Source organism: Hyaena hyaena, unplaced genomic scaffold, assembly GCF_003009895.1.
Source record: "Hyaena hyaena isolate Hyena2069 unplaced genomic scaffold, ASM300989v1 scaffold_131, whole genome shotgun sequence".
NCBI lineage: Eukaryota > Metazoa > Chordata > Mammalia > Carnivora > Hyaenidae > Hyaena > Hyaena hyaena.
Window position 1 is genome coordinate 2,169,676 of NW_024080761.1, and position 23,701 is coordinate 2,193,376.

Here is a 23,701-nt window from a genome sequence, read left to right on the forward strand (position 1 = left end):
TTCTCTTCTGTTATTTTTACTAATATGATATTTTGATCTCACCATTTCACTATAGCTGTCATTTTTACTGTCTCCTTTTTTTTTTTTTTCCAAATCAGTCTCTCTAGAAATGTTCTGATCTCATTACTTCTGACTTTATTTTACTATTCTTCTAAAATCTAAGTTTTACTTTTTGCCATATTATTTAATTTCCAAATGCATGAGATTTTCAATTCTAATACGACATTTGGTTGGAAAACACAGAATGCATGACATTAACCACATGAAACTCACTGAGGTTTTTCTATGCCCGGAAACCTTGCTACGTAAAATGGACCAGTGCCGACATCATCTAGGGGACTGTTCAAAAGGCAGAAACTCAGACTCTGCCCCACCAACTGAACCAGAATCTACATTTTAACAAGATCTCTACATAATTTCTACACACATTACAAAGTTCGAGAAGCACTGCTCTAACACCTGAGCAAACAAAACATGTCACATAGGAATACTTACACTATTCTAAGTATGTGGTAATGTTCTATTTTTTAATGAGAATACAGACACATAAATAGTCACTTTATTGTTACTGGTATATTTCACATACCCATTTGAATATACATTTAAAGTAATTAACCACATGGGCCACAACCAATGCAAAAAACTCAATCAACAGTGATAACCAGATGAACTTTCTTTATGAGGGTAGCTTCACACAGGCCCATGGAACTTCATTATAATGAACTCCAGTTCCTTGTGACTGGCAGCTTTCTTTTCATTTATGGTTAAGATTCATCTCACTTACGGGGCGCCTGGGTGGCTTAGTCGGTTAAGAGTCCGACTTTCGCTTCGGTCATGATCTCGCGGTTCGTGGGTTCGAGCCCCGCGTCGGGCTCTGTGCTGACTGCCAGCTCAGAGCCTGGAGCCTGTTTCAGTCTGTGACTCCCTCTCTCTCTGACCCTCCCCTGCTCACGCTGTCTCTCTCTCTCTCCTAGAAATAAACAAAAACATTTAAAAAAAAAAAGATTCATCTCACTTTCGGAAAAGTTCAAAAACGGCAGATAAGAGGCTGGGAAGAGAGACGTTTGGAAACATGGTATTTATCAGGCCTGAGCTGGGAGTCTTAAAGTGAGAATCTAATTATGACCCATGATGTTGTTACGGGATTGCCAAATATACAGTCATGCTTGTAAAACTGAGCACAGCAGTAACCTAAAATCAATAGTCTCTCTTTTTGGTATTTAGCCTAGGGTGTTGGGAAAAAATGCTGGCACAAATCAGACCCTGCAGGACGCCTGAAAAGTTGACAAAGGGATAAAAATAGCATGCCAACATTGTCAAGTCTGCTGTGTTTCAGGCCAGAAAGTTCCTATCACTTGTCCCACAGCCATATATAATTTTCGATCAGATATTACTGATATAATCACAGCAGGCTCTACAACATCCTGCTTTGAAATAAGTACCAAGAATAAAGAAGGCGAAAAGTGTGACTTGGAACGGAAAATTCCTCTGAGAGATTCATTAAAGCTCATGACTCTCTCTTGGCTGCCACTCACCCTATCCTCAGAGGGATCGACTAAGTCATATGGATAAAGCACTGAAAATACCGCGGTCATCCACCTCCGCCCTCGATCAATGTGTAATTCTAGATAAAAACTGCGCTGTGAGGAAGTCCGAAATTTTTCAGTACTTCCAACAATAAACTCCTCAGTGCTTTTCTCAAAATTTCAGATTCTTTCCATAACAGGTTTTAACCCATTTCCAGTGACCCTTGTTTGCTGGCGACCTATGCACAGCCTTAACCGCTTAGTTAAGTATTCCAACACTGATCTTTCCATTGTCCTGTCTTCTCAACAAGTGCTTTGGTATACCAGAGGCAGCTCTTGTGTCCATCCTGTCTCTTGATGGCAGCAAAAATCGTCACAATCAAAATTCCAGATCCTTGCATTTTTAAGAGTAGCTTCTAGCATCCTAAAGCCTTTCTTTACAACAGCGGACGTCTCAGGTGAAAGCATCCATTTTACTACTCACAAACTTTGATCTAAAGCCCTATATTATCACTCACTGTAGGAAAATTGGCTGGCCCAGGTATAAGCTATAAGGACTCCTTTTTGCCCCAATTGCTTCAAGGTTGGAATAGAAACTGTTGAAAGGCTGGCTTCATAAGCCCATTTCCTTGACCATGATTGCACATGGACATTTAAAGGTAGGGATGGCCTCTTAACTGCAGGTAAAAAGATGGACCATTTTGTCCCCTTGCTTACTGAGAGCTTTATTTATACCCCTCTGATGGCATAAAAATATCCACACACCCCATCTCCTTTCAGAGAGGGCCGCCCACACAACCACCACACACCTCATTTTTCCCCATCCTTCTAATCTTGTTCTTTCTTTCTAAGACCCTGACCCGCCCACCAGTTAACCCATTATCACTGGCCATGGATTACTTTAGATCCATACCTTAGACCATCCCCCCTTCTACAGAAAGGATTTCCCCCACTCACTGTTGAATTTCAGGCACTTCTGAATCAGGCTGTTTTGCAGCACTTCTGGCTGGTGCTAGCACATCATGTAAGGCACTCACAAACTTGGCTTGCCTTTTCCCTCCTTGTTAGCTAAACATCAGAATTCTCTGTGACACCATTAGTGAGTGATGTAGGAGAGGCGGTAAAACACAGCCATCTGAGCTCACTGCTGCTGCAGTGTCTGCTGAGTCTTCCACTTAGAATATACCATTTATGCCTTCCAGATCTGCTGAGTCTCCACTTAGAATATACCATTTATGCCTTCCAGATCTGCTGAGTCTCCACTTAGAATATACCATTTCAGGGCTTCTGGAGGGCTCAGTCAGTTAAGCATCCGACTTTGGCTCAGGTCATGATCTCACGGTTTGTGGGTTGGAGCCCCCCCATTGGGCTCTATGTTGACAGTTCAGAGCCTGGAGCCTGCTTTGATTCTGTGTCTCCCTCTCTCTCTCTCCCTCCCCTGCTCATGCTCTGTCTCTCTCTGTCTCTCAAAATAAATAAACATTAAAAAAAAAAAAAAAGAAAAAGAATATACCGTTTCCACTCAGCATTAGAATACTCCTTCACAGGGGTCAGGTAAATACCCCCATGACAATGGAGAACTCAAGTCACATGAATTTATTTTTTCAACTATCCTTAAAATTATTATTACTAGTAATTCTGATGTTTGGAGTCCTTGAAGTCCTGAATCTCTGGTCTGTGGTTTCTCCTGGCCTTAATTCATGGTGCCTTACTTCCTTGGGATTTTGTGATTTGGGGCTCTGATTTATACATTTTCCTTGGGACTGAATCTGAATGATTCAGTTGAGTCATGACTTAAAGGTCTACCCCTTCGTTTGTTTCTGTCATACACCTTTGCTTCTACCACTTTGGGGCAACTTTAGCTAAATCATCAGCTTGATTTTTTTTTCAGATCATCCATATGCCGTGCATTCTGGATAAGAAACTATGTGAGAGCCAGCTTGAGGTTGTAAATTCCCAGTAAAGTTTTTTTCTGTGTGCTGAGTACCAGACAATTTTCCTTGGAAAAGGCCTGATGAAGGAGAAGGAAAGTTGTATCTTTTTGTTTTGGGTTTTTGCTTTTTTTAAGAATGGCTATTCTTTTTTGTTTTGTTTATTTATTTTTGAGAGAGCAGAAGAAGGGAAGGGCAGAGAGAGAGAGAAGGAGGGACAGAGGATCCAAAGCAGGATCCAAGCTGACAGCAGCAAGCCCGATGTGCAGCTCGAACCCGCGAACTGTGAGATCATCACCTGGGCCAAAGTTGGATGCTCAACCAACTGAGCCACCCAGGCACCTCAGTTGTATCTGTTTTATCCTTACACAACATGTGTAACACTTTTAGGACTGAGATTTATGTAGAAGTCTCCTCCGAGACTCCCATTTTTTCAGACCCTAGGCACTGTCTCCTCTCTCCTGCCTACACTCAACCCTGGCCAAAGCCATGAAAACCAAAGCTCAAGTTCGCCTGACTCAGCAAGTGCTTTCAAGACAGAAGCCAGTTGCAGTTACTGCCTTCAGAAAAGCACCTGGTTTCATTCGGCCTTAATATTCTTTACTGTCTTCTTTTTTTTTTTTTTGCAAGGTCAAGGATGCGTAAGAAGTTTTATGTATATTTTAAATAAAGTATTTTAGATATTCTCAATGGGAGGGCTCATCTGAGTTCTTATTAGACCATTACTCTGCCAGAAACAGAGGTCTAAAACCACTGATTTTGTCCAGATCATAAGGTTTGTTGTTATGAGAGGCTGGGCAGCAACATAGAATGAAGGAGAATTGTCAAAGAAGGAGATTAACACTCAATGTCTAAAGCCAAAATGCTGTAATGATTGTTTTCTTAAATAAAAGAGAGCCACACTAGTCATGCATAGGCTCATTAAGCAGAACAAAGTGCTGAACTTCTATAGCATTTGGGGGAAGCCTCCTGGGGGAGTCGTGTTGGTTACAGATGTGGAGATGGGTTGATGACCACCTCGAAGTATAGGCCCTGAAGTGAAGCCAGCGCTGACTGTCTTGACTTTCAAAGCATAATGCTCTCACTGATGATTCGGCTTCCAGAGGTGTGTTCACGGAAGCGAGTTGTCACTGATAGAAGAGAAAGGTTAAAAGCCTTTCAAAGTATTTGCTTGTTAACACGGCGACAGAACTGTCAGCCTTCTCCTAGGGATGTGGGCAGTTTTGATTCTCACAAGAGGAGAGAGAATCAGAGGAATGCAGTGAGGCAAAGGACAGCAGAAAAACTCCAGGAGGTAATGGAGGGGGAACAGCCCAGGGGTTAGGAGGGAAACAAAGAAAGAGGGAAGTCACAGCAGCCAACTGAGTTAAGGTTTCCAGGGAGACGAAGTGTGGTTGGAAACGCTACCAAGAGGCACAGTGAGATACAAGTTGAGTAATATCCAGGGACCTTTCGAAAAGGAAGTATGTCAGTGAGCTTGGCCCTAGCCGGTTCCATTGTACAATAAACACAAAAGCAAATTGTGATGACTTGAGGCAGAGACTAGAGAGATATCATTGGTCAATGTAGCTACTCTCCTTTCGACAACATTTGGAAGTAATGGTGGACAAAGAAATGAGATATGAGTGGAGGTTGAGACAGGAAAAGTAGCATCAGAATTTTATCTTAAAAAGCTAGTGTTGGTTGTCATTGGGGAAACAGGCCTCCTAGACTTTCAGGGATTAAAAGTCCTTAACAGGGGCGCCTGGGTGACTCAGTCAGTTGAGTGTCTGACTCTTAATTTTGGCTCAGGTCATAATCTCCCGGTTCATGGGATTGAGCCCCATGGTGGTTTTGGCAGCCTCCTTGCTGGGCGTAGAGCCTACTTAAGATTCCCTCTCTCCCCATCCCCCCCCGTCCCTCCCCCCTCTAAAAAATAAAAAGTCCCTAACAATCATCAAAAAGAACAAGAGCATGTAATACTCAAATTCCTTCCTCAATAATCACCAAACAGACCTCCAGCCTCACAACTTGAAACCTTGGCAGAAATGACTTATTCACATTACAACTGGTTAGGAAATTCTTCCATAAACGAAGACACACTTGTCTACAAGACGTCCACCCTCTACCCTGTGCATCCATCCCACTAACTCAGATCCCCCTCTGAGACCTACAGGGCACAGATGAGGTCATGGCTCTGACCAAACCCTTCAGATCTCCCTCAGTGGTCTCAGGACATTCTCTCCCCATCGTCCATGGTTTGTCTGGATTCTTCTTGTCACTCCAGTTTTCTCTCCAACAGAACTGGATCCAGAACAGGACAGATACCTCCCCATGCAAAACCCAATCTCTCACTGTGATGTCCAATGGTCAAAAGAGAGACAAGGGTGGCAGGTGCGTGAATTTTAATAAGGGGTCTTGATAGCAGGTTGAAGATGTTGATCACCAGCACTCAAGGTATTTTTGGCCAACGATTCTGTCGGCTCCAGTCATTTTTCACCTCTTTGCCGGAAATGCTTATCCTCATGTAAGACTGGAGGCAGCATGACTGATAATTTAAGCAGTAGAGGTAGGGTTGTTCAGACTTTCTGCAAGAGGGTCTACAGATTCCCGTGTTTCCCATGCATCGAAGGGTGTGATGTCTGCCTGGCCCCCCCCAAAAAAATACAGATAGTTAATTTCCATTTAACAGTAACACAGATCTGGGGAGTCAGGGAGCACAGTCAAAACCTAAAGGGCTGAAATAATTATGTGCTACCTATAATTATATCGCTAAATAATTACATCGCTAAATAATTATATCGCTACTGCACACCTGCGAGAATGACCCAACTCTGAAACACTGACACCAAATGCTGGCAAGGATGTGGAGCAATAGAAACTCTCCTGCACTGCTGATGGGAATGCGAAATGATACAGCCCCTTTGGAAGACAGTTTGTCAGTTTCTTACAACACGAAACGTACACTTATCACACAATCCAGCAGTTGTGCTTCTTCGTATTTACCCGAGAACTTGAAAACCTATGTCCGCACAAAAATCTGCACATGAATTGCTTCACACAGGCAGTTTGAAAATAAAGCCCAGAGAAGCAAAAGCTACTTCAGGAGGATAATGGAATTCCAGTGTGTCTATAGGGGAGCAGAGCAGATAGCTTCCTATATAGAGATAGTCAATGGCTTCCCGTATAGAGTCGCTGTGATGTTTACAGTTGGTGGGACAACATATGCCATATATCAGCTAGCTGTGGCTCCATTTCCCAAGAAGCAGCATTGACTTCCGTGTATCATCTCGGCAGGCAGTTGGTTCAAATTCATGTCATATCTCTATGGACCAGTAATCGAGAAATAACTAGATTCTTCTTTGGGGATCAGTATTTATTGACTAATATTAACTGCCACCAATGAACCAGTCTTCACCATGAAAAAAAGATCTGCACATGATGTTCATAGTTTCATTTATAACTGCCCCAAATTGGAAACAACCAAGATTCCCTTTAGTAGGTGAATGGATAAACAAACTGTGGTCCGTCAAGACAAAAGATTATCATTCAGTGATAAAAAGAATTGAGCTATCAAGTCATGGACAGATATGGTGGAATCTGAAATGCACGTTACTGAGTGAAAGAAGCCAATCTGAGAAGGCTACATACTGTATGATCTCAGCTGTGTGACATTTTGGAAAAGGCAAAACGATGGGGGTAATAAAAAATATCAGTGGTTGCCAGAGGTTGGGGTAGGAGACAGATGAATAGGCAAAGCACAGAGGATCTGGAGGATTTGAGGTGAAATGACTCTATATGATCCTGGAATGATCAGTTCACGTCATTATACATTTGTCCAAACCCATAGCACAGCACCAAGAGTGAACCGAAAGGTGAAATATCATTTGGGGCAGTAATGATGTGTCAGTAGAGTTTATCAGTTGTAACAAATGCACCGCTCCACAGGGAACATTGACAAGAAGGAAGTCTGTGCAGGATGGAGGTAGAGAATATGTGGGAAATCTCTGTACCTTCTTCTCAAATTTGCTATGAACCTATAAACGGTCCAAAAAACATAAAGTCATTTTTTAAAAAGGGGTCCCTTAAGGGGAGCCCAGGTGGCTCAATCAGTTAAGCGTCTGACTTCAGCTCAGGTCATGATCTAACAGTCCATGGGTTTGAGTCTCGCGTCGGGCTCCATGCTGACAGCTCAGGGCCTGGAGCCTGCTTCAGAATCTGAGTCTCCCTCTCTCTCTGCCCCTCCTCCATTTGCACGCTGTCTCTTTCTTTCTCAAAAATAAATACACATTAATAAAAAATTTTAAAGAATCCCTTAAAAATAAATAAAGCTCTTATGAACATTTATCTACAAGTTTTTGAAGCCAGGGGTGCATTTGCTGGGTAACATGGTCAGTGTATATTTTGTTGTTGTTGTTTTTTTAATTTTTTTAATGTTTATTTCTGAGAGAGAGAGACAACGTGAGCAGGGGAGGGTCAGAGAGAGGAAGACACAGAATCTGAAGCAGGCTCCAGGCTGTGAGCTAGCTGTCAGCACAGAGCCCGATGCGGGGCTCGAACCCATTAACCGTGAGATCATGACCTGAGCCAAAGTCGGATGTTAACAGACTGAGCCACCCAGGTGCCCCATATTTTGTTTTTTAAAAGGAAACTGCAAAGCTATTTTCCAGAGTTTCTGTACCACTTAACCTTCTCATCAGCATTGTGTAAAAGATTCATGTTCTCTGCATCCTTGAGAAGGCTTCGTACTATCACTGCATTTAATTTTAGCGGTTCTAATGGTTACATAGTAGAATATCAGATGATCTTAATATGCATATCCCTAATGGCTAACCATGCTGAACATCTTTCCATGTGCCTATTTGACATCTGTATACCCTCTTTGATGAAATGTCTTTCTCCTAATTAGATTGCTTGGTTTTTACTGTTGAGTTTTGAAGGTTGTTTCTATATTCTAGATACAGGTCCCTTTGTCAGATATGTGGCTTACAAATATTCCTGCAATTTATCCTTCTGTCTGTCCTTTTCACAGGCCCTCTGGCACAGTGAACGTTTTAAATTTTGATGAAGTCCAACTTGCTGACTTTTTCTTCTTTTGTGGATTGTGCTTTTCATATCTAAGAACTTTTCACACAGCCCTAGGTCTGAAAGATGTTTCCTATGTTTTCTGCCAGAAGCTTTATACCTTTACATCTTATGTTTGAATCTATGATCCATTTTGAGTTAAACTTTGTATAAGATGTGAGGTTTAGATTGAGGTTCTTTTCCCTCTCTGTCTCTCTCTTTTTTCTTTCTTTTCTTACAGTGTCTAATTGAGCCAGCACCATTTGTTGGAAAATGTGTCTTTCTCCCATTGAATCGCTTTTGCACACTTGTCAAAAATCAGTTGGTGGTACACATGTAGGACTCTCTCTGGTTTCCTACTCTGTCCCATTGATCCGCACGACTGTTTTTCCACCAATATCACACAGTCTTGACTACCTTAGCTTTGTAAGTCTTGACATCTGGTAAAATGCTTCCTCTGACTACTCTTTTTGTTCAAACTTTTTTTTGGCTATTCTCATTCTTTTGTGGATTTTTCTCCATAGACAAGATATCCATCTGAGGAACAATGCTACCTTCTCTACATGCTGGGAAAGGTTGGTCCCCACCCTGGATAATAACAGCTGGAGCCATGGCCCTCTATTGTGTTCAACATCAAGCCCAAACTTCTGAACCTGGCATTCATGGGACCGTCCTTCATTCCACCAGCAGCTATCAGCACCCAGTATTTGCTAGGCTTTGGACTTGGTGGTAGGTACATAGGGTCCCTGGTGTCCAAATGGGCTTAACACAAACTCTAATGTGCACGCCGCACACACACACACACACACACGCACACGCACACACACTGATATTCTAAGCCCTTGCATTGACTAAAAGGGATCTACTCCATTTTATTTTCACCAGAGAGGGGTGCCTGGGTGGCTCAGTCGGTTGAGCGTCCGATTTTGGCTCAGGTCATGATCTCACAGTTTGTGGGTTTGACCACCACGTCAGGCTCTGTGCTGACAGCTCAGAGCCTAGAGTCTGCTTCAGATTCTATGTCTCCCTCTCTCTCTGACCCTCCCCTGCTCACGCTGCCTCTCTGTCTCTCTCAGAAATAAATAAAAAATTTAAACAAAATTTCACCAGGGAGCATACATTGCCTAAGCAAGGATGAGGGGAGGTAAGGAGGGAATATTTTTGCTTCTGTGGTCCTTGGGCAAGAATCAAAGATGAATTCCTCACTTAGGTTGTGGGCACCAGTACAGAACAGAGGCCGAACGGAGCTTGAAGTACGCCATCAGGCCTGGAAGTGAGCAGCCACTGAAATCCCAGGAAGGGTCCAGAACAGGTGCCCAGTCTTCCCTGCTTTGGGGTCACAACTTTTCTACCCTCGACCCCAAAGTGTCCTGCTATCCAATGCCAATGTTTCTACCCACCCTCATCACCTCTCAGCCCACAAGGAAGGAAAGAGAGATTCGAGGGAGCCTTACAAGAGCAAACACCACACCCTTTCTGTCACATCCCCCAGAGATGAGATCTTTTTCCATATTCCCCGAGAAGAAAGGCCATTGTGAGATTAGCATCTGAAAAGGGACTGTACATAGTGTACATCTGAGAAGGGGGATCAGGCAAGCCGGCCTGTTCAGTCTTTCACCCCTGGAAAGGGGCTGCAAAGCTTCTGTCAGGGACCTGGCAGGTCCTAACCGCTGGTCTCCTGTTAGCCCAAAGTCACTCTATGCCACCATTCACAGTATCACCCACGTGTACATCATATCCCTTCCGTGTCCCCTCATCCCTCTCACCAGAAATCAGAGAAGACTGTTTACTAATCCCAGCATTGTCTCAAACCTATTTATGAACGTCGGTCATGTTTCCTCCTGGGTCCTCAGTTTCCCCACCTGTGAAATGGGAAGATGAGGGAAAGGTGCCCAGATCAGAGATTCTCACATATTGGGAAAGAAGGAAGTCTGGCAGGGGACCTGGGGGGTGGAGCTCTAGCTCCCAAAGGAATAATCTTAGGGAATTTTCAAAATTTCACCTCAGATCCCAAGTCTCAAGATTCAGACATGGGGTGAAGAGCCTTCTAAACACTTAACTTGGCTCAATGGTGAGTTCCAAGCCCTTTTCTCACCTCACCATTCTTCACTCCCCAGGGTTGTCTCTGCAGGCACACATTAAGCACAGAGGAGGTTCTTAATGTTGTTGACTAAGCAAACAGGTGGTGCCTCATAATGAGTTAATCTGGTGGGGGCATGATGGCAGTGTATGGAGACATCAACGCCAGGCCCCAGCGTTGGGGACACTTAGGCTCTCCCCAGACTACCTCCCACATGGTGAAATCTATGGGTTCTGAGAGCAAACTAACTGATGGGTACCGAGAACCAACTTGAGCAAGCTCCCAGAGCTGCAGTGCACCTTTCTAACACTGCCAGCCAGAGCCAAATAGTAGAGGGTTGGGCCATGAGCGCCAGTCATGGGAGATGAAGCTGGGCCACCGAGCCTTCATGCCCAACTCTGGGCAGGAAGGAGCAAAAGAAGATATCTAAGCAGGAGAGTAACATGGTCAGGTGAATTTCCTCGAAAGAATCCCACTAATAATAGAGACTAAGGCAAAGGGAATCCGGAGATAGAGAAGCCAGGGAGGAAGTATTTTGGATAGTCTCACCCAGGGCCTCAGGGCCCAGGTAGCTCTGGTGGGCAGCCCCAGAGTCTCCCCAGATTACAAAGGCATCGACAATATGGAAGCACAGGCTAAGCAGCCCCTGCCTCTGAAGCGAGCTTGGAGATGGGGTGTGAGCCAAAGCACGACCCAGATTCCAGACACAACCCTAACATGTGGGTCCTGGGGCACGAATACAAATGGAAGTTCATCTATCACATGTCTGCATATTTAACAGTTATGAATCAAGCTAACAAGTGGGCTAAATCAAATCTATCCTATGGCCTTTGTGAAATAGCCCTTCATGGGGCACCTGAGTGGCTCAGTCAGTTAAGGGTCTGACTTCGGCTCAGGTCATGATCCCGCGGGTTGTGAGTTCGAGCCCCACATCGGGCTCTGTGCTGACAGCCAGCTCAGAGCCTGGAGCCAGTTTCAGATTCTGTGTCTCCCTCTCTCTCAGCCCCTCCCCTGCTCACTCTGTGTGTGTGTCTCTCTCTGTCTCTCCTGTCTCTCTCTCTCAAAAATAAATAAACATTTAAAATTTAAAAAAAGATCTTTGAAATCGCCCTTCATAATGACCTGAAAGGGCAGATTTGAATTTGTAATTCTTGGATGCTTCAGACTTCTGTGCAGGAACATGGAAGCACGAGGGAAGCCGGCTCAGCCCAGAGCCCAGCTCTCTTCCCTCCCATCCCCAGCTCTGCCCCACACTGTGAGGACCCTTCCATGCAAGACATAGACACTGCAGCCAGAATATTCCAGCTGCCCCGCTGCCCCTGCGAACAGGAGTGTCTTTGGCACTCCTCCTGCCTAAGTTGCACACACAGTAGGCCACACCTTGCAGGGGTGGAGCTGGGGGAAGCCCATGTGGCCCCTGGAAGCAGGCACGGGGGTTTTCTGTGAGGGAATCCCGAGCCCCAGGTCCTTAAAACATGGAAGAAGAGAAGCGCGCAGACTCTAAATGGATATATCTCACTTGCCCCCATCAACTCTTAACCCCATGGGGAGGACTTAATCAGAGGACACCCAGAGTAGGACCAGGATCAGAGGAAGCTGCATCTCTCTTCCCAGAGTCTAAGATCAGAAATATTGAACTGAGAGCAGATTATCTCCAAGGATCAGAATGAACTCATTCTGTCTCCATGTCATGCACCCATGCTTTACAGAACATTCCTGGTCTCTGACCTCACTGCAGGGATCCCAGGTCAGGGGTGAACAACTGTGTTGGATACATGGGGCCCAGAGAATAGGATTTGAGATATTAAAGCTGGGAAGACACCAAAATCCTCTAAGTACCTGATCAGAATTCTTGAATGTTCCCCAGGGGTTAGTCTCCTCCCAGGCCAAAGTAAATGAGACAGGTTTGTGTCTCCCTCAGAGTCTAACCCAGATGGAAGGCACACAGCACATATTCCTTAAATGCTTGAAGAAATCAATGAGCAATAATAGTAAGAGCTAACATTTATTAGGGCTTATGATATACTGGGCACTGTGAGCTACATTCTCATTCCCTTCTTCCCACAATCCTGAGATTTGAGATCGTCTGTGGTTCCAAGTTCACAGATGGGGTTGCTGAAGTCTGGAGGGGAATATGAACAGAGTCTGGCAGTGGTAAGTGGCAGAGTAATATTCGGTGACCGAATAATCGAGTCCATGAAAGAACAGAAGAACTGGATAGTGAACAAACTCATTTATAAAAAAATTTATTAAAAAACTCATTTTTTTAGCACTTGGAAACCCTCTGATCTTTGAGGCTGTGGGATCTCCAGCATCAAGAGGCATCTCAGCCAACTTCCCTAGAAACCCAAGGATTTGGGCTCTAATCAGTCCATGTCAACCCCCAGCCTTTTCACTCCCAAGATGGACTAACTCTCCCACCCAAAGGTTCTCCCCCTTTCTCAGGACCTTCTTGCTGTGCCTTTAAGTCTCTTGACTTCTCAGATATGCTCCTCAGTCCATTCCCGACCCAAAAGCCTTTCCTGCAGCTGATAGATGAGGAGCCATCTACAAGACTGGAACCATCACCCCATTGCTCTGTCCGAGCCCCAGTGATGTCTCTCTGTTACCTCTTAACCCCCATCCTGCCATCCCCCCACCCTCAATGCATTTGGAACATCATTCCTCGTGATTGATGGACACAAGAAACAGATTTGCAAGTTTCAATGGAATGTAGGAGCTAAGGAACCTGAAACAAAGCCATTTCTATCCACGATATCCATTTATAGTCCCTCTTTGGCCAGGCTTGGCCTCATGTTCTACTTGCTCGGACATCCGAGAAATGGTCCAGGGCTGTATTCTTTCAACTGTCATTAGTTGGACTGTTAAGTACTGACTAAGGACACAGCACCGTTTACGATTTGAGCAACATGTAAGACTGTCTTCATCACTTTTGCACACCAACCGGCAATGTCCATTCATCCAACACTCTGCTGTTGGGCACAGGAACAACCATTAAGCAGATGTTAGTGTCCCTCAAGTGGCAAGACAAGAGGAGGAAGAGGAGGGAGAGGACGAGGGAGGAAGGGAGACCATTGAGTAAGTAACACTGGACCCAGTCCCGGGAAAGGAGAGAAGCGATCTTGAGAGGGGAGGGAACCGAGACGATTGTTCCAACCTTGGGAAATCCAAGGCTTTTAGGAAAGCCTTTTTCAGACACCCCACCCCCTGTATTCCTATCCCCCAACCTGCTAACTCCTAACTTTGGGATCATTTGATACCAATGAAGATCCCTCCTTAATGGAGCTTGGGGATGATGAGAAAGGAAATAGCCAACTATAATATCAGGAGATGGAGGGGATTCATCCACACTTCAACAGGTTCAGCTCTTTGTCAACAGTCTGGCCCTAACTTAAGCTCAACTAGCCCTGGGTCCAGCCACAACACAGTCTTCAGTCCTCCTTGATCATATTCACCCAATTCAAACTCAAAACCCAGTCTAGTTCTAAGTAGAATGCCGAGCCCTACCCAACTCAGTGCCCCTTAAGCCTGAACTCCAAGCCAAATCCAAGTTTAATCAAGTCACCAACCTCAATTCTGAGCAGCAGTCATCAGATACCCTGCACTATTCATTACCAACTCCCAGCTTTAGCCCAAGCTCCAGTCTACTTCCACTCAACCCAAAATCCCATCTCCTCTCCAGCCCACTCCAAACCATCAGGGGAGCCCAATACCTCCCCTCCAGCTCATCCTAATCTTCCCCCTGCCACCCCAACCCCAAAGTCTTTCTCCCCATCACAACTCATCATCAGCTTCTAATCTAAGGTCCCAAAGGCCCCAACAAGTCCCTAGTCTGCACCCAACCCATCACCCCTAAGCCCTCTCCCAAGATCCCAGCAGAATACTACCTTGCCCTTAAGTGTCGGATGCTCCACATAGCTACCATCCCACTACCTTGGCAAAAAAGAACCAGAGAGAAATGTGGATGTGAGATGATCATGGGAAAACCTGATCCCGTGCCACGTAAAATGAGGAAAAGCTTCATGCTGCCCGCAGTGAAAGGGAGAGGAAAGCAAGAAGTTCATGACCATGACCCCAGACACTTGAGAGACCCAAATTACCTGAAACCACTGGCTCCATGGCCAGAAGGATGAGAAGAAACAGAAGAAACTTCATGGCTGGCGGGTCACAGGAGGAGGAGGTGGCTGGGCTGCAGGGGGTGGAAATAGTGTTCTCTGCAGCAGGGATGAGCCTCGCTTTTATTGGCAGAGTTGTGGGCAGTGAATTATAGCAGGAGAGGATTTATATGAGATCGGCCAGGCCAAAGAACAGTGTGTAGCAGATGTCGTGGCAAAGCACGAGATGAGAGTGTGGGAAACTGGCCAGCACTGTGCCGATAGCAGCTTTCCGTCCTCGTGAGGAGACAGGCAAATTAAAGCCCCTTAGCCTTTCAAGACCCACAAAAGAACTAATTAATTAGCACATAAATATATATCAAGAAACTAATTTTTAAAAATACTTATTCTCAGCTTTCTAACAAAAGGATACACAGGCGTATCTTGCTGAACCTTGAACTTGCCAATCTGGTTCCCAGTTCAGGGCTTTAACATTTGTTATTTCTTCTTCCTTGTGACCTCCCACTACTGGCTCTTATTTATCATTCAGTCTCATCTGGAATGTCACCTCCTGGTTAGGCCTTTCCTAGCCGCCCTAGATATCGGTACTCCCACCTACAGTCACTCTGGATCATTAGACCTTGATTCATGATCTGCATGGATTTATCTGTTCTTTTCAATTTTATTTCACATGCTTCATCTTTGTCTCTTCCGTGAGAATGTCAGAAATTTGTCTTGTAACTCCACTGCCCATTACATCACCTGGATGAGGGTATTAATTCAACTGTTTTAACAGATATTCTTCCCAAACAAGGATTCCAAAAGACAGACATTGATTTCTTTCTTATGGAAAAGCCTGGGCAAGGAGTTCGGTGTAGCAGCTTCCTGATTCAGCAGGGAGAAGAGTCCCCCTGGCTTTGATGCTCTGTCATCCTCACAGGCAGCCTCATCTGATGACCTAAGAGAGCTGCTCTAGTCCCCCACGGTCAAGTCCCCATTGCAGCCATCCAGGGGAGGAGAATGAAGGAAAGGAAGTGCATACCATTTCCTTTAAGGAGCACCACTCGGAATCTGTATACACCACTTCCACTCCGGTACATTGGCCAGAACTTACTCACGTGGCCGCACCTAGCTGCAGGGCAGGCTGGAAATATTTTCCTTACGGGCCACTATGGCTAGCTGACATTTCAGAGGTAGTCTTACAAAGAAGAATGGAAGGATGGATATTGGGGGAAGAGCTAGCAACCTCTGATACACCCAACACATCACAGGTACTTAATAAATACCTGTGGTCTGAATAAATAACATACATTGACCTGTAAGAAGTGATCTAATGGGGAAGCAACCCAAGTCCTTCCAGAATGTAGAGAAAGGGCGTGGACTGTATCCCTTCAGCCCAGCATCTCAGGAAGCTGAATAAGGACAGGACCTTGGGCAGAATTTGAGAAAATATGACAGGAGAAGAAGAACGAAGAGAATTCTAGAATCCAAGAATGCCAGGATTGGAGAATAGGTTTTGATTTCACACAGATTTTAAATCGAGTGCTGCCCCTGACAGTTGATACCTGTTGACCTTGAGCAAAGTAATTCCTGAGTATCCTATGATCAAATACAAATTTCCTGAGTATCCTACAATCAAATACAAATCATAACTATACCTGATTTAGTTAACGGGATAACTTGCAGAAATTGCTTAACCAAGTACCTGACACCTAGTAGGTGCTGAATAATTATTAACTATTATTTTATGTTTCATTATCATTATTATTGCCATCCTTATATTTATTATACTTATTATCCTCAGAAGTGGAAATCATCAGCCTCTAAATCACATCTAACAAAACTGAGACTTGGTCAGGTGACAGGATCCACTCAGGCAGGGGCTTCCTGGTTGGAAAGAAGAATGGACAATGGAAAGCCAGTTTTCTCAGAGGAAGGTCAGGAGAAACATCAGGAGACAGTTGTGGTTGTGAATGTTTCAAACCAAAGGGGAGACCTGGATGGAGACATCATCATGTGAAGCCTTCATTAATTTTTTTTATGTTTATTTCTTTTTGAGAGAGAGAGAGAGAGAGGTGGCAGGGAGGGGCAGGAGAGAGAAGGAGACGCAGAATCCAAAACAGGCTCCGGGCTCTGAGCTGTCAGCACAGAGCCTGATGCAGGGCTCGAACTCACATGAGATCGTGACCTGAGCTAAAATCAAGAGTTAACCTGCTGGACCACCTAGATGCCCCCATGTGGGGCCTTCAATGCCATGCTCAGGGTTTGGGAATCCAGCCTGGGCACAATGGGGAATAGTAAGATCTTTTAGAGAAGACTTGTGGGGGCATGGTCAGAATTTTTTTATAGCCTCGAAGAATCACTCTGGCAGCCCCTATTGAAGATAATTGCCAAGGTAGAGGCAAGCAAGGGAAGACTAACAAGGAGGCTGTTTCTCCTCTGGGGAGAAATTACAAGGCCTCATTGGAGCCAAAAAAGCACAAACATCAAGGATGTAAAAGGAGAGACCATCCGGCAAGTGCAGCGGAGTTCCCAGGCATTCCATCTGGTCCGGGGCTGGGAACTGGGCAGCTTATGTGTCCTTGAGAACGTTATTCAGCATCTGCAGGACTCAGCACGGAACAAGACAGTGTCACTGAATGTTGACAAGCCTGTATTCTGAAGTTAGACTCCTGACTGTAGGACCTCGGAAAATGCAATCGACTCGGAACCTGTCTCTTTGGCTATACGATGCGGGTAATAATAGCGCTTGCTCTGTAGGTTGTCATTGAGGACCAAATGAGTGAATAGACACAAAGCGTTTGGTGAATACACATGAAGACTCGTGACACTTACTCACCGCAATTGAAGTACCTGCTGTTATTACTGTAACTGACCAGAAGTTCCACCCTGGGGACACTAGGCGCCTTGCTAATACAGTCGTTTGCAATATTTCATAAGCCCCTTTATGAATTCTCCTAGACGGATTGGCAAGAAGCCCTGGGAACATTCCGAGAACCAGCCTTGACTGAGATAAGGAGAAATGGAAAGAGATGCGTTTGTTGCTATAGCACATCTATACTTGGGCATCTGAGTTTACGTTCGCATTGCATTTTGTTTATATGTACTTGTGCGTATGTGTAAATTTGGGCATGGCTGTGTATGCTCAGATGTTGTGTGTATTTTATGTATAATTTGTGTGCCTGGGTTATTTGTGTGTGTCCTGTATATATGAGTACTTGAATGTTATACATGTAAGAATGTTTATACTTGGATGTCGTTTGTGCGTGGATGTGTAATCAGTGGGTAGGAGGGTGTTTGTGTATTTTTGAGTACATGTGTGCATGTATATTCAGTTCTCAGATTATCAAATGCCAGGACCTAGAGTTCTGCCCAGTTCAGCCCCATCGTCCCCTTTGAGCCCCTACATTCTCTGACTCGGGAACATAATTGTTGCATGGTGATTTTTGTGTTAAGCAGGGAAACCTGGGCCAAGGCTAAGGGAAGTGGAAGTGAGGGGCAGGGGATGTCAACGTGGGCAGCAAGCTGAAGCCACTGTGGGAGAAGAGGCCAGGAGATAGGGAAAGAGGCAGGCCTTGGTCAGAGAGCCAACTCGGCCCCTGGGCACTGTGTGCTGGTTCCTGCGACCTGCCCTGACCAGAACAGACCATAGCCTGGGCCTTTGTAATGCCTCCCACACGGTACAGCCTGGCCTGGCCCATTCTCTGAGACCTGTACCACCCACCCACCCTGAAATCTGCAAAGTTGCATTTCTCAGCTTTTGAAAGGCCACCCACTCCCCTCAGCCACAGTGGGGCGGGGGAAGGAAATGCTAGGGATCAAGGTCTCAGCAGGACCCACACAGCCCAGGTTCTTTTACTTTCTCTCTGCTGACCCTCCCTCAAACCTGTGAGGTTAGTAATATGACAAGAAGGTAGAAAAAGTGAGAACCACAAACTAACAGCCTTTTACGAGCTCCTTTGACTTCCACAGATTCACATCTTCTTACTTTCCCAGTGAGGTAGGAACAGGACCCAGATGAGGGCCTCTGGCTGGAGAAAGGCGAGATGAGGCCAAGTTTGCATGAGAGTGTGGCTAGGCTCTCGTGGAGGGGCTGGATGCTGGAGAAACTCCTACACCAGTACATCTCCCAACTGTGTCCTGCTTCAAGCAATATGCCATGAAATAGATGCTAGTGACAGGGTTTCTTCTAAAATTCCTTAATCCATTCATAGTCACATACCAGTTCTGAGTGCTCTGTGACAATCAAGCCTCAGGAAATGCTTTATTTCTGTATATGTATTTTATCTTTTTAATGTTTATTTATTTTTGTGAGAGACGGGGAGAGCGTGCGCACAAGTGGGGGAGGGGCAGAGAGAGCGGGAGCACAGAATCTGAAGCAGGCTCTGAGTTCCAGGCTATGAGCACAGAGCCCGATGTGGGACTCGAACTCACAAACTGCGAGATCACGACCTGAGCCAAAGTCAGACACTTAACCGACTGAGCCACCCAGGTTGCCCCATCTGTATATGTGGTTTAAATTCAGCTCCAAGATACCACTTGCGAAGCTGGTGAGATGTCCAGTGGCTGTTGTTGGGGTTTCCTGCCTTCTTCCACTTGATCCTACCAGGACCCCATGATTTTGGTAAATGAGGAGGAACTGAAACCTTACTCTGTGATGATGATCTTCATTTCTCTTGCTTCTCATGCTCAAGATATTGCTGATGAATTCCACTAACCGTTCACTGAGCAGCCCTGGGCCCTGGAGAATGGTCCCTTGCCAGGGCTGTCACCCAACTTGGAGGCAAAGACTGCTCGTCCCAGGGCCACAGCCACAGCAGCTGTCTCCACGGTGCTGGCCTCCATGCCAGCCATCCCGTCCGAACACTTATCACCTCCCCATCTCTTCTCCCAGTTGTGTGGAGATTCAACACCTCCAGAGGGCAGACCACTCCTCTCCTGAACTTGAAGCTAAGGTCTTCATCCCACTCCCCTTGAGACAATCCAATCCAGCTGCCCTCCTTGTGCCTGGGCCTCTCTACTAAAGATGGCGGCAGCTGGGGTGCGGGGAAGATGGAGAGCAGTCTTCAAGGTAGCCCCTGCGTCAATCTCTCCCTCTCCCTCTCCCTCTCCCTTTCTCTCTCTTCCTCTCTCTCCCTCTCTCTCTCTCTCCCTCTCTCTCTCTCTCTTTCTCACACACACACACACACGCACGCACGCACGCACGCATGCACATCTACTTTTTCTTAGTTCCCCAGTAGCAAAGGAAGGCCAAGCTTTACAACATGAAGTCCTGGCTCCCCTCCAATAACTAGGCAGGAAAAAAATGATCTTTTCACTCTCTATGCTGATGCTGGTCAAGCAAAAATGGAGGAAAAAAGATTATCAGGCAATTGCTACATGGAATTCTTAATATGTCACCCTGCCACCATGTTTGTTTTAAACATATTAAATACATTTGCATAACTAATCTCAGGAATGTGTCATGATTTTGCTCCTACGGCAAAGCATGATGCCCACAGCAACTCCAGACATTCAAACACACCACCTGACTCACGCAAGCGTATATTGCAGGCTGTTCCACCATAATGGAAGCGTCAACCAATGACCATCACAGTGATGGGTGACGTAACTGTAGCCACCCCTGCTGAGTGTCTCAACTTATAATCTCAATCTATATCTCTAGTAATGTTCCGTGGTTCTTGAACGTCAGACACTGATACTCTTCCAATGTGAAGCTAGAGAGGAAATGCTCTTGTACCGTGCCTGCTGTTTTAAGTCAAACATAGATCTCATTGAGTCAAAATTGTTCCACTAATATTGCTTGAATACTTGATTTGTGCTAGATTCTGTTCTGAGATACAGAAAATAAGTCAGCCGCAGTTTCGGTCTTCATGGGGATGACAATCTATCATGAGGACACACACGGAACAAATATAAGTAGCAGTGGGGTGGGTGGGGTGGAGGAGAAGTGCAGGATCCAGCTGGCAAGGCCAGGACTGGAGGAGGCGAGGGAGGTACCCAAGAGGCACTCATACGACCCTGAGAGTGAGGGTCCCCCCGATGCGTTGTGCCTTGGGCACCCCCCGTCTTCCTCCTAGTCATGGCCCTGGCAGTCAGAAAGGTCAAAGTGGCAGAGAAAACACTCCAGGCGAAGGCAAAGTCTTCGGGATAAGATTCCCTGGTGGCGATCACTTTGCTGCATCTTTGGACACTCGGCATCTGAATCCCCTTCCATTCTTTGGGTTTTGATGGAAAGAAGGGCTGGCCTCCCACTGCAGAAAACACTAAAGGCAAATATTCTTTTGCACGACTTTGAGAGTCAGCAGATAGGCCTGTGACCCAGGCTTAGCCAAGATGTCCCAGCAAAGGACTCTGAACCTGAAAGGTCTCAATTCAAACCACAGAGAAGATGGAGGAAATGCTCACATGGTGGCCAGCAGGCAGAAGCCACTGTGGGAGGGGCGCCTGGGTGGCTCAGTCGGTTAAGTGTCCGACTTCGGCTCAGGTCATGATCTCACAGTTCTTGGGTTCAAGCCCCTCACCGGGCTCTGTGCTAACAGCTGGAGCCTGGAGGCTGCTTCGGATTCTGTGTCTCTCTCTCTGCCTCTCCCCCACTCATGCTCTGTCTTTCTCTCAAAAAAATAAATAAAACATTTTTAAAAATTAAAAAAAAAAAGAAGCCACTGGGGGCAAAGTCCAGGCAAGGCTCCAGATGTCCAGGGCCAGGATGGGAATGCTGCTGGTGGGATCCTGGCAGATTATTTCTGCTGGTCCTTCCAAGACCAGTTGTCTGGACTTCTAGTCAGTTCTATGAGCAACATAGCATCCTTACAGGAAATGCCCTTTCTGCTTAAGTTGGTCTCTGATGAACTCAAACCATTACACACAATGACAAATTGATGGTGTGTCATCATCAAACATGTTGAGGAATGTTGCTGTATTCCATAAGGAACCCTTGTGACATTGGGGGCCAGGATGCGGGACAATCAGACATGGCAGAGAGATGGAAAGATCAATGACAAAACTCGAGGTAGAAGGTCTGGCTGGGGTGAGAAAGAGGAGGGAGAATGCCAAGGAGGGACTGAGCCGAGAAAGCGGCCCTGAAAACAGATTGAACCCTAATCAATATTCAATCAATATTAGTTGAATGATTTTGACATAGTGAGATGTCTGTTTGACTTACAACAGGTAGCAGGAATGTTCTCACACACAAAAAATAACGCAGCCCTGAAAACTGGCCACCCCCCTCCAAAAACTCATGGGGCCATGATGGCAGACCTGACACGAGAAGCCAACAGGAGGGCATCCCACGTCTTTTTTTTTTTTTTTAATTCAAGTGAGTTAACATACAGTGTCATCGTGGCTTCAGGAGGAGAACCCAGTGATTCACCTCTTACATAGGACACCCAGTGCTCCTTCCGAGGAGTGGGAGGGCATCCTACGTCTTCCTGGGAATCAAATGTGTGCTAGATTCTGTGCTGGGCACTTCCTGCCTATTATTTCATTTAATCTAATGACAATCCTGTGCCTTGGGTGGCATGAATCCTCAGTTTAGAGATGAGAAAATAAAACAGAGAAGGTTAAATGGCCTGCCTAGCGTCACTCAGCAGGTAAGTGATTCAAGGATTTGAACCCAGATCTTCTGATCCTGAATCCAGTGTTCAAAAGCGTTTGACACTTCTGGTGATACTTAGACACTGAGGCTGGAGGTTTTCACCAAAAAATGGTGTTCTGTGCCAAGAATAGAAAATGAGAAAACATACTTTTTCTTTAAAAACGAAAAAGAGTCTTTGTTTAAAGTGTTTCGGTGTTTTCAACTTCTCTAAACTTACTAGTGTTAGCTTCTAAAACTGGTTGAGGATTAGGGAAAATATCCCTCAGTTGAGGTCACAAAGAAACTTACTGGCTTGTGTTTTTCTACATGTGATTGTTGTATTAATCCGTTTGGCGACCTAATACCAAGTGTTTATTTTTTTCATCAAATGTATATCAATTACAGATCCAAAAATGCTTGTATTATTTAATTCACTAAATGGTGCCTCTTTACTTTATTAAATTGCTTTGTAAATCAAAAAAAAAAAAAAAAAAAAAAATGGTGTTCTGGGGATGACTGAGTCAAGCCATAAGGCTGAGGCCAGGTTCAGTGTACTCATATGAAGGGATGGATAGTAAGTAGGTGATGCTGAGCACAGCTTCCCAGTTCTGAATAAAGAATCAATTCCTTTTTAATTAATCAGATAAGTAGCAAGGGTTGGGAATACTGAGACAGTGACCCAAATCATGGGGCTGGTAATAGGAAAATTGCCATTGTCTCAGTTCAGGATCAGTCCTAAGAAAGACTAGCCCACAGTTCAATGTCTTGTGACCCTCACTAGGAGGAAAGGAAAGAGATGAAGCAGGAACCCACATGGGGCCTGATACCTGTTCTCTGCAGGTGGAAGAAAACCATGAGACACCATCCAGGACTCCCTAATGGTGTAGAAATGTAGATGCTATCAGGGGAGAGTAGTTTCAGCCTTTTGGGGTGTGGGTAAAGAAAAAGCTACACTGTCCAGTACGATAACCATTAGCCAAATAAACATGAATACAGATTAGATTAAATATTCAGTTCCTCAGTTACACTAGCCATCTTCCTTCTTTCCTTCCTTCCTTCCTTCCTCCCTTCCTTCTTTCCTACTTTCTTTCTTATGTCCTCATGGAGCTTACTGACTTGGTGGGGGCAGGGGGGAGATATAAATAAAAATTACATAATATGTATTCGTGGAATGATTTAAAAATCAGGGGCACCTGGGTGGCTCAGTTGGTTAAGCGTCCGACTTCGGCTCACGTCATGATCTTGAATTCTTGGGTTCGAGCCCCTCATCGGACTCTAAGCTGTCAGCTCAGAGCCTCGAGCCTGCTTCGGATTCTGTGTATGTGTGTGTGTGTCTCTCTCTCTCTCTGCCCCTCCCCTGTGCGCACTCTACCTCTTTCTGTCTCTCAAAAAATAAAATAAAAAACGTTAAAATTAAAAAACAAAAATCAAATGATCTCATGGTCCGTGGG

At 45.3% G+C, this 23,701-nt stretch overlaps 1 protein-coding gene across 1 annotated transcript; it reads right to left on the minus strand.

Moving 5' to 3' along the window:
• Positions 1-5,888: 5,888 nt before the first annotated feature.
• LOC120235377 (beta-defensin 119) lies at positions 5,889-14,735 on the minus strand. Its single transcript, XM_039237680.1, has 2 exons — positions 14,681-14,735; positions 5,889-6,082 (listed from the first exon to the last, which is right to left on the minus strand). Exons 1-2 carry the CDS (start codon positions 14,733-14,735, stop codon positions 5,889-5,891), a joined length of 249 nt encoding a protein of 82 aa, XP_039093611.1.
• Between the last annotated feature and the right edge of the window lie 8,966 nt (positions 14,736-23,701).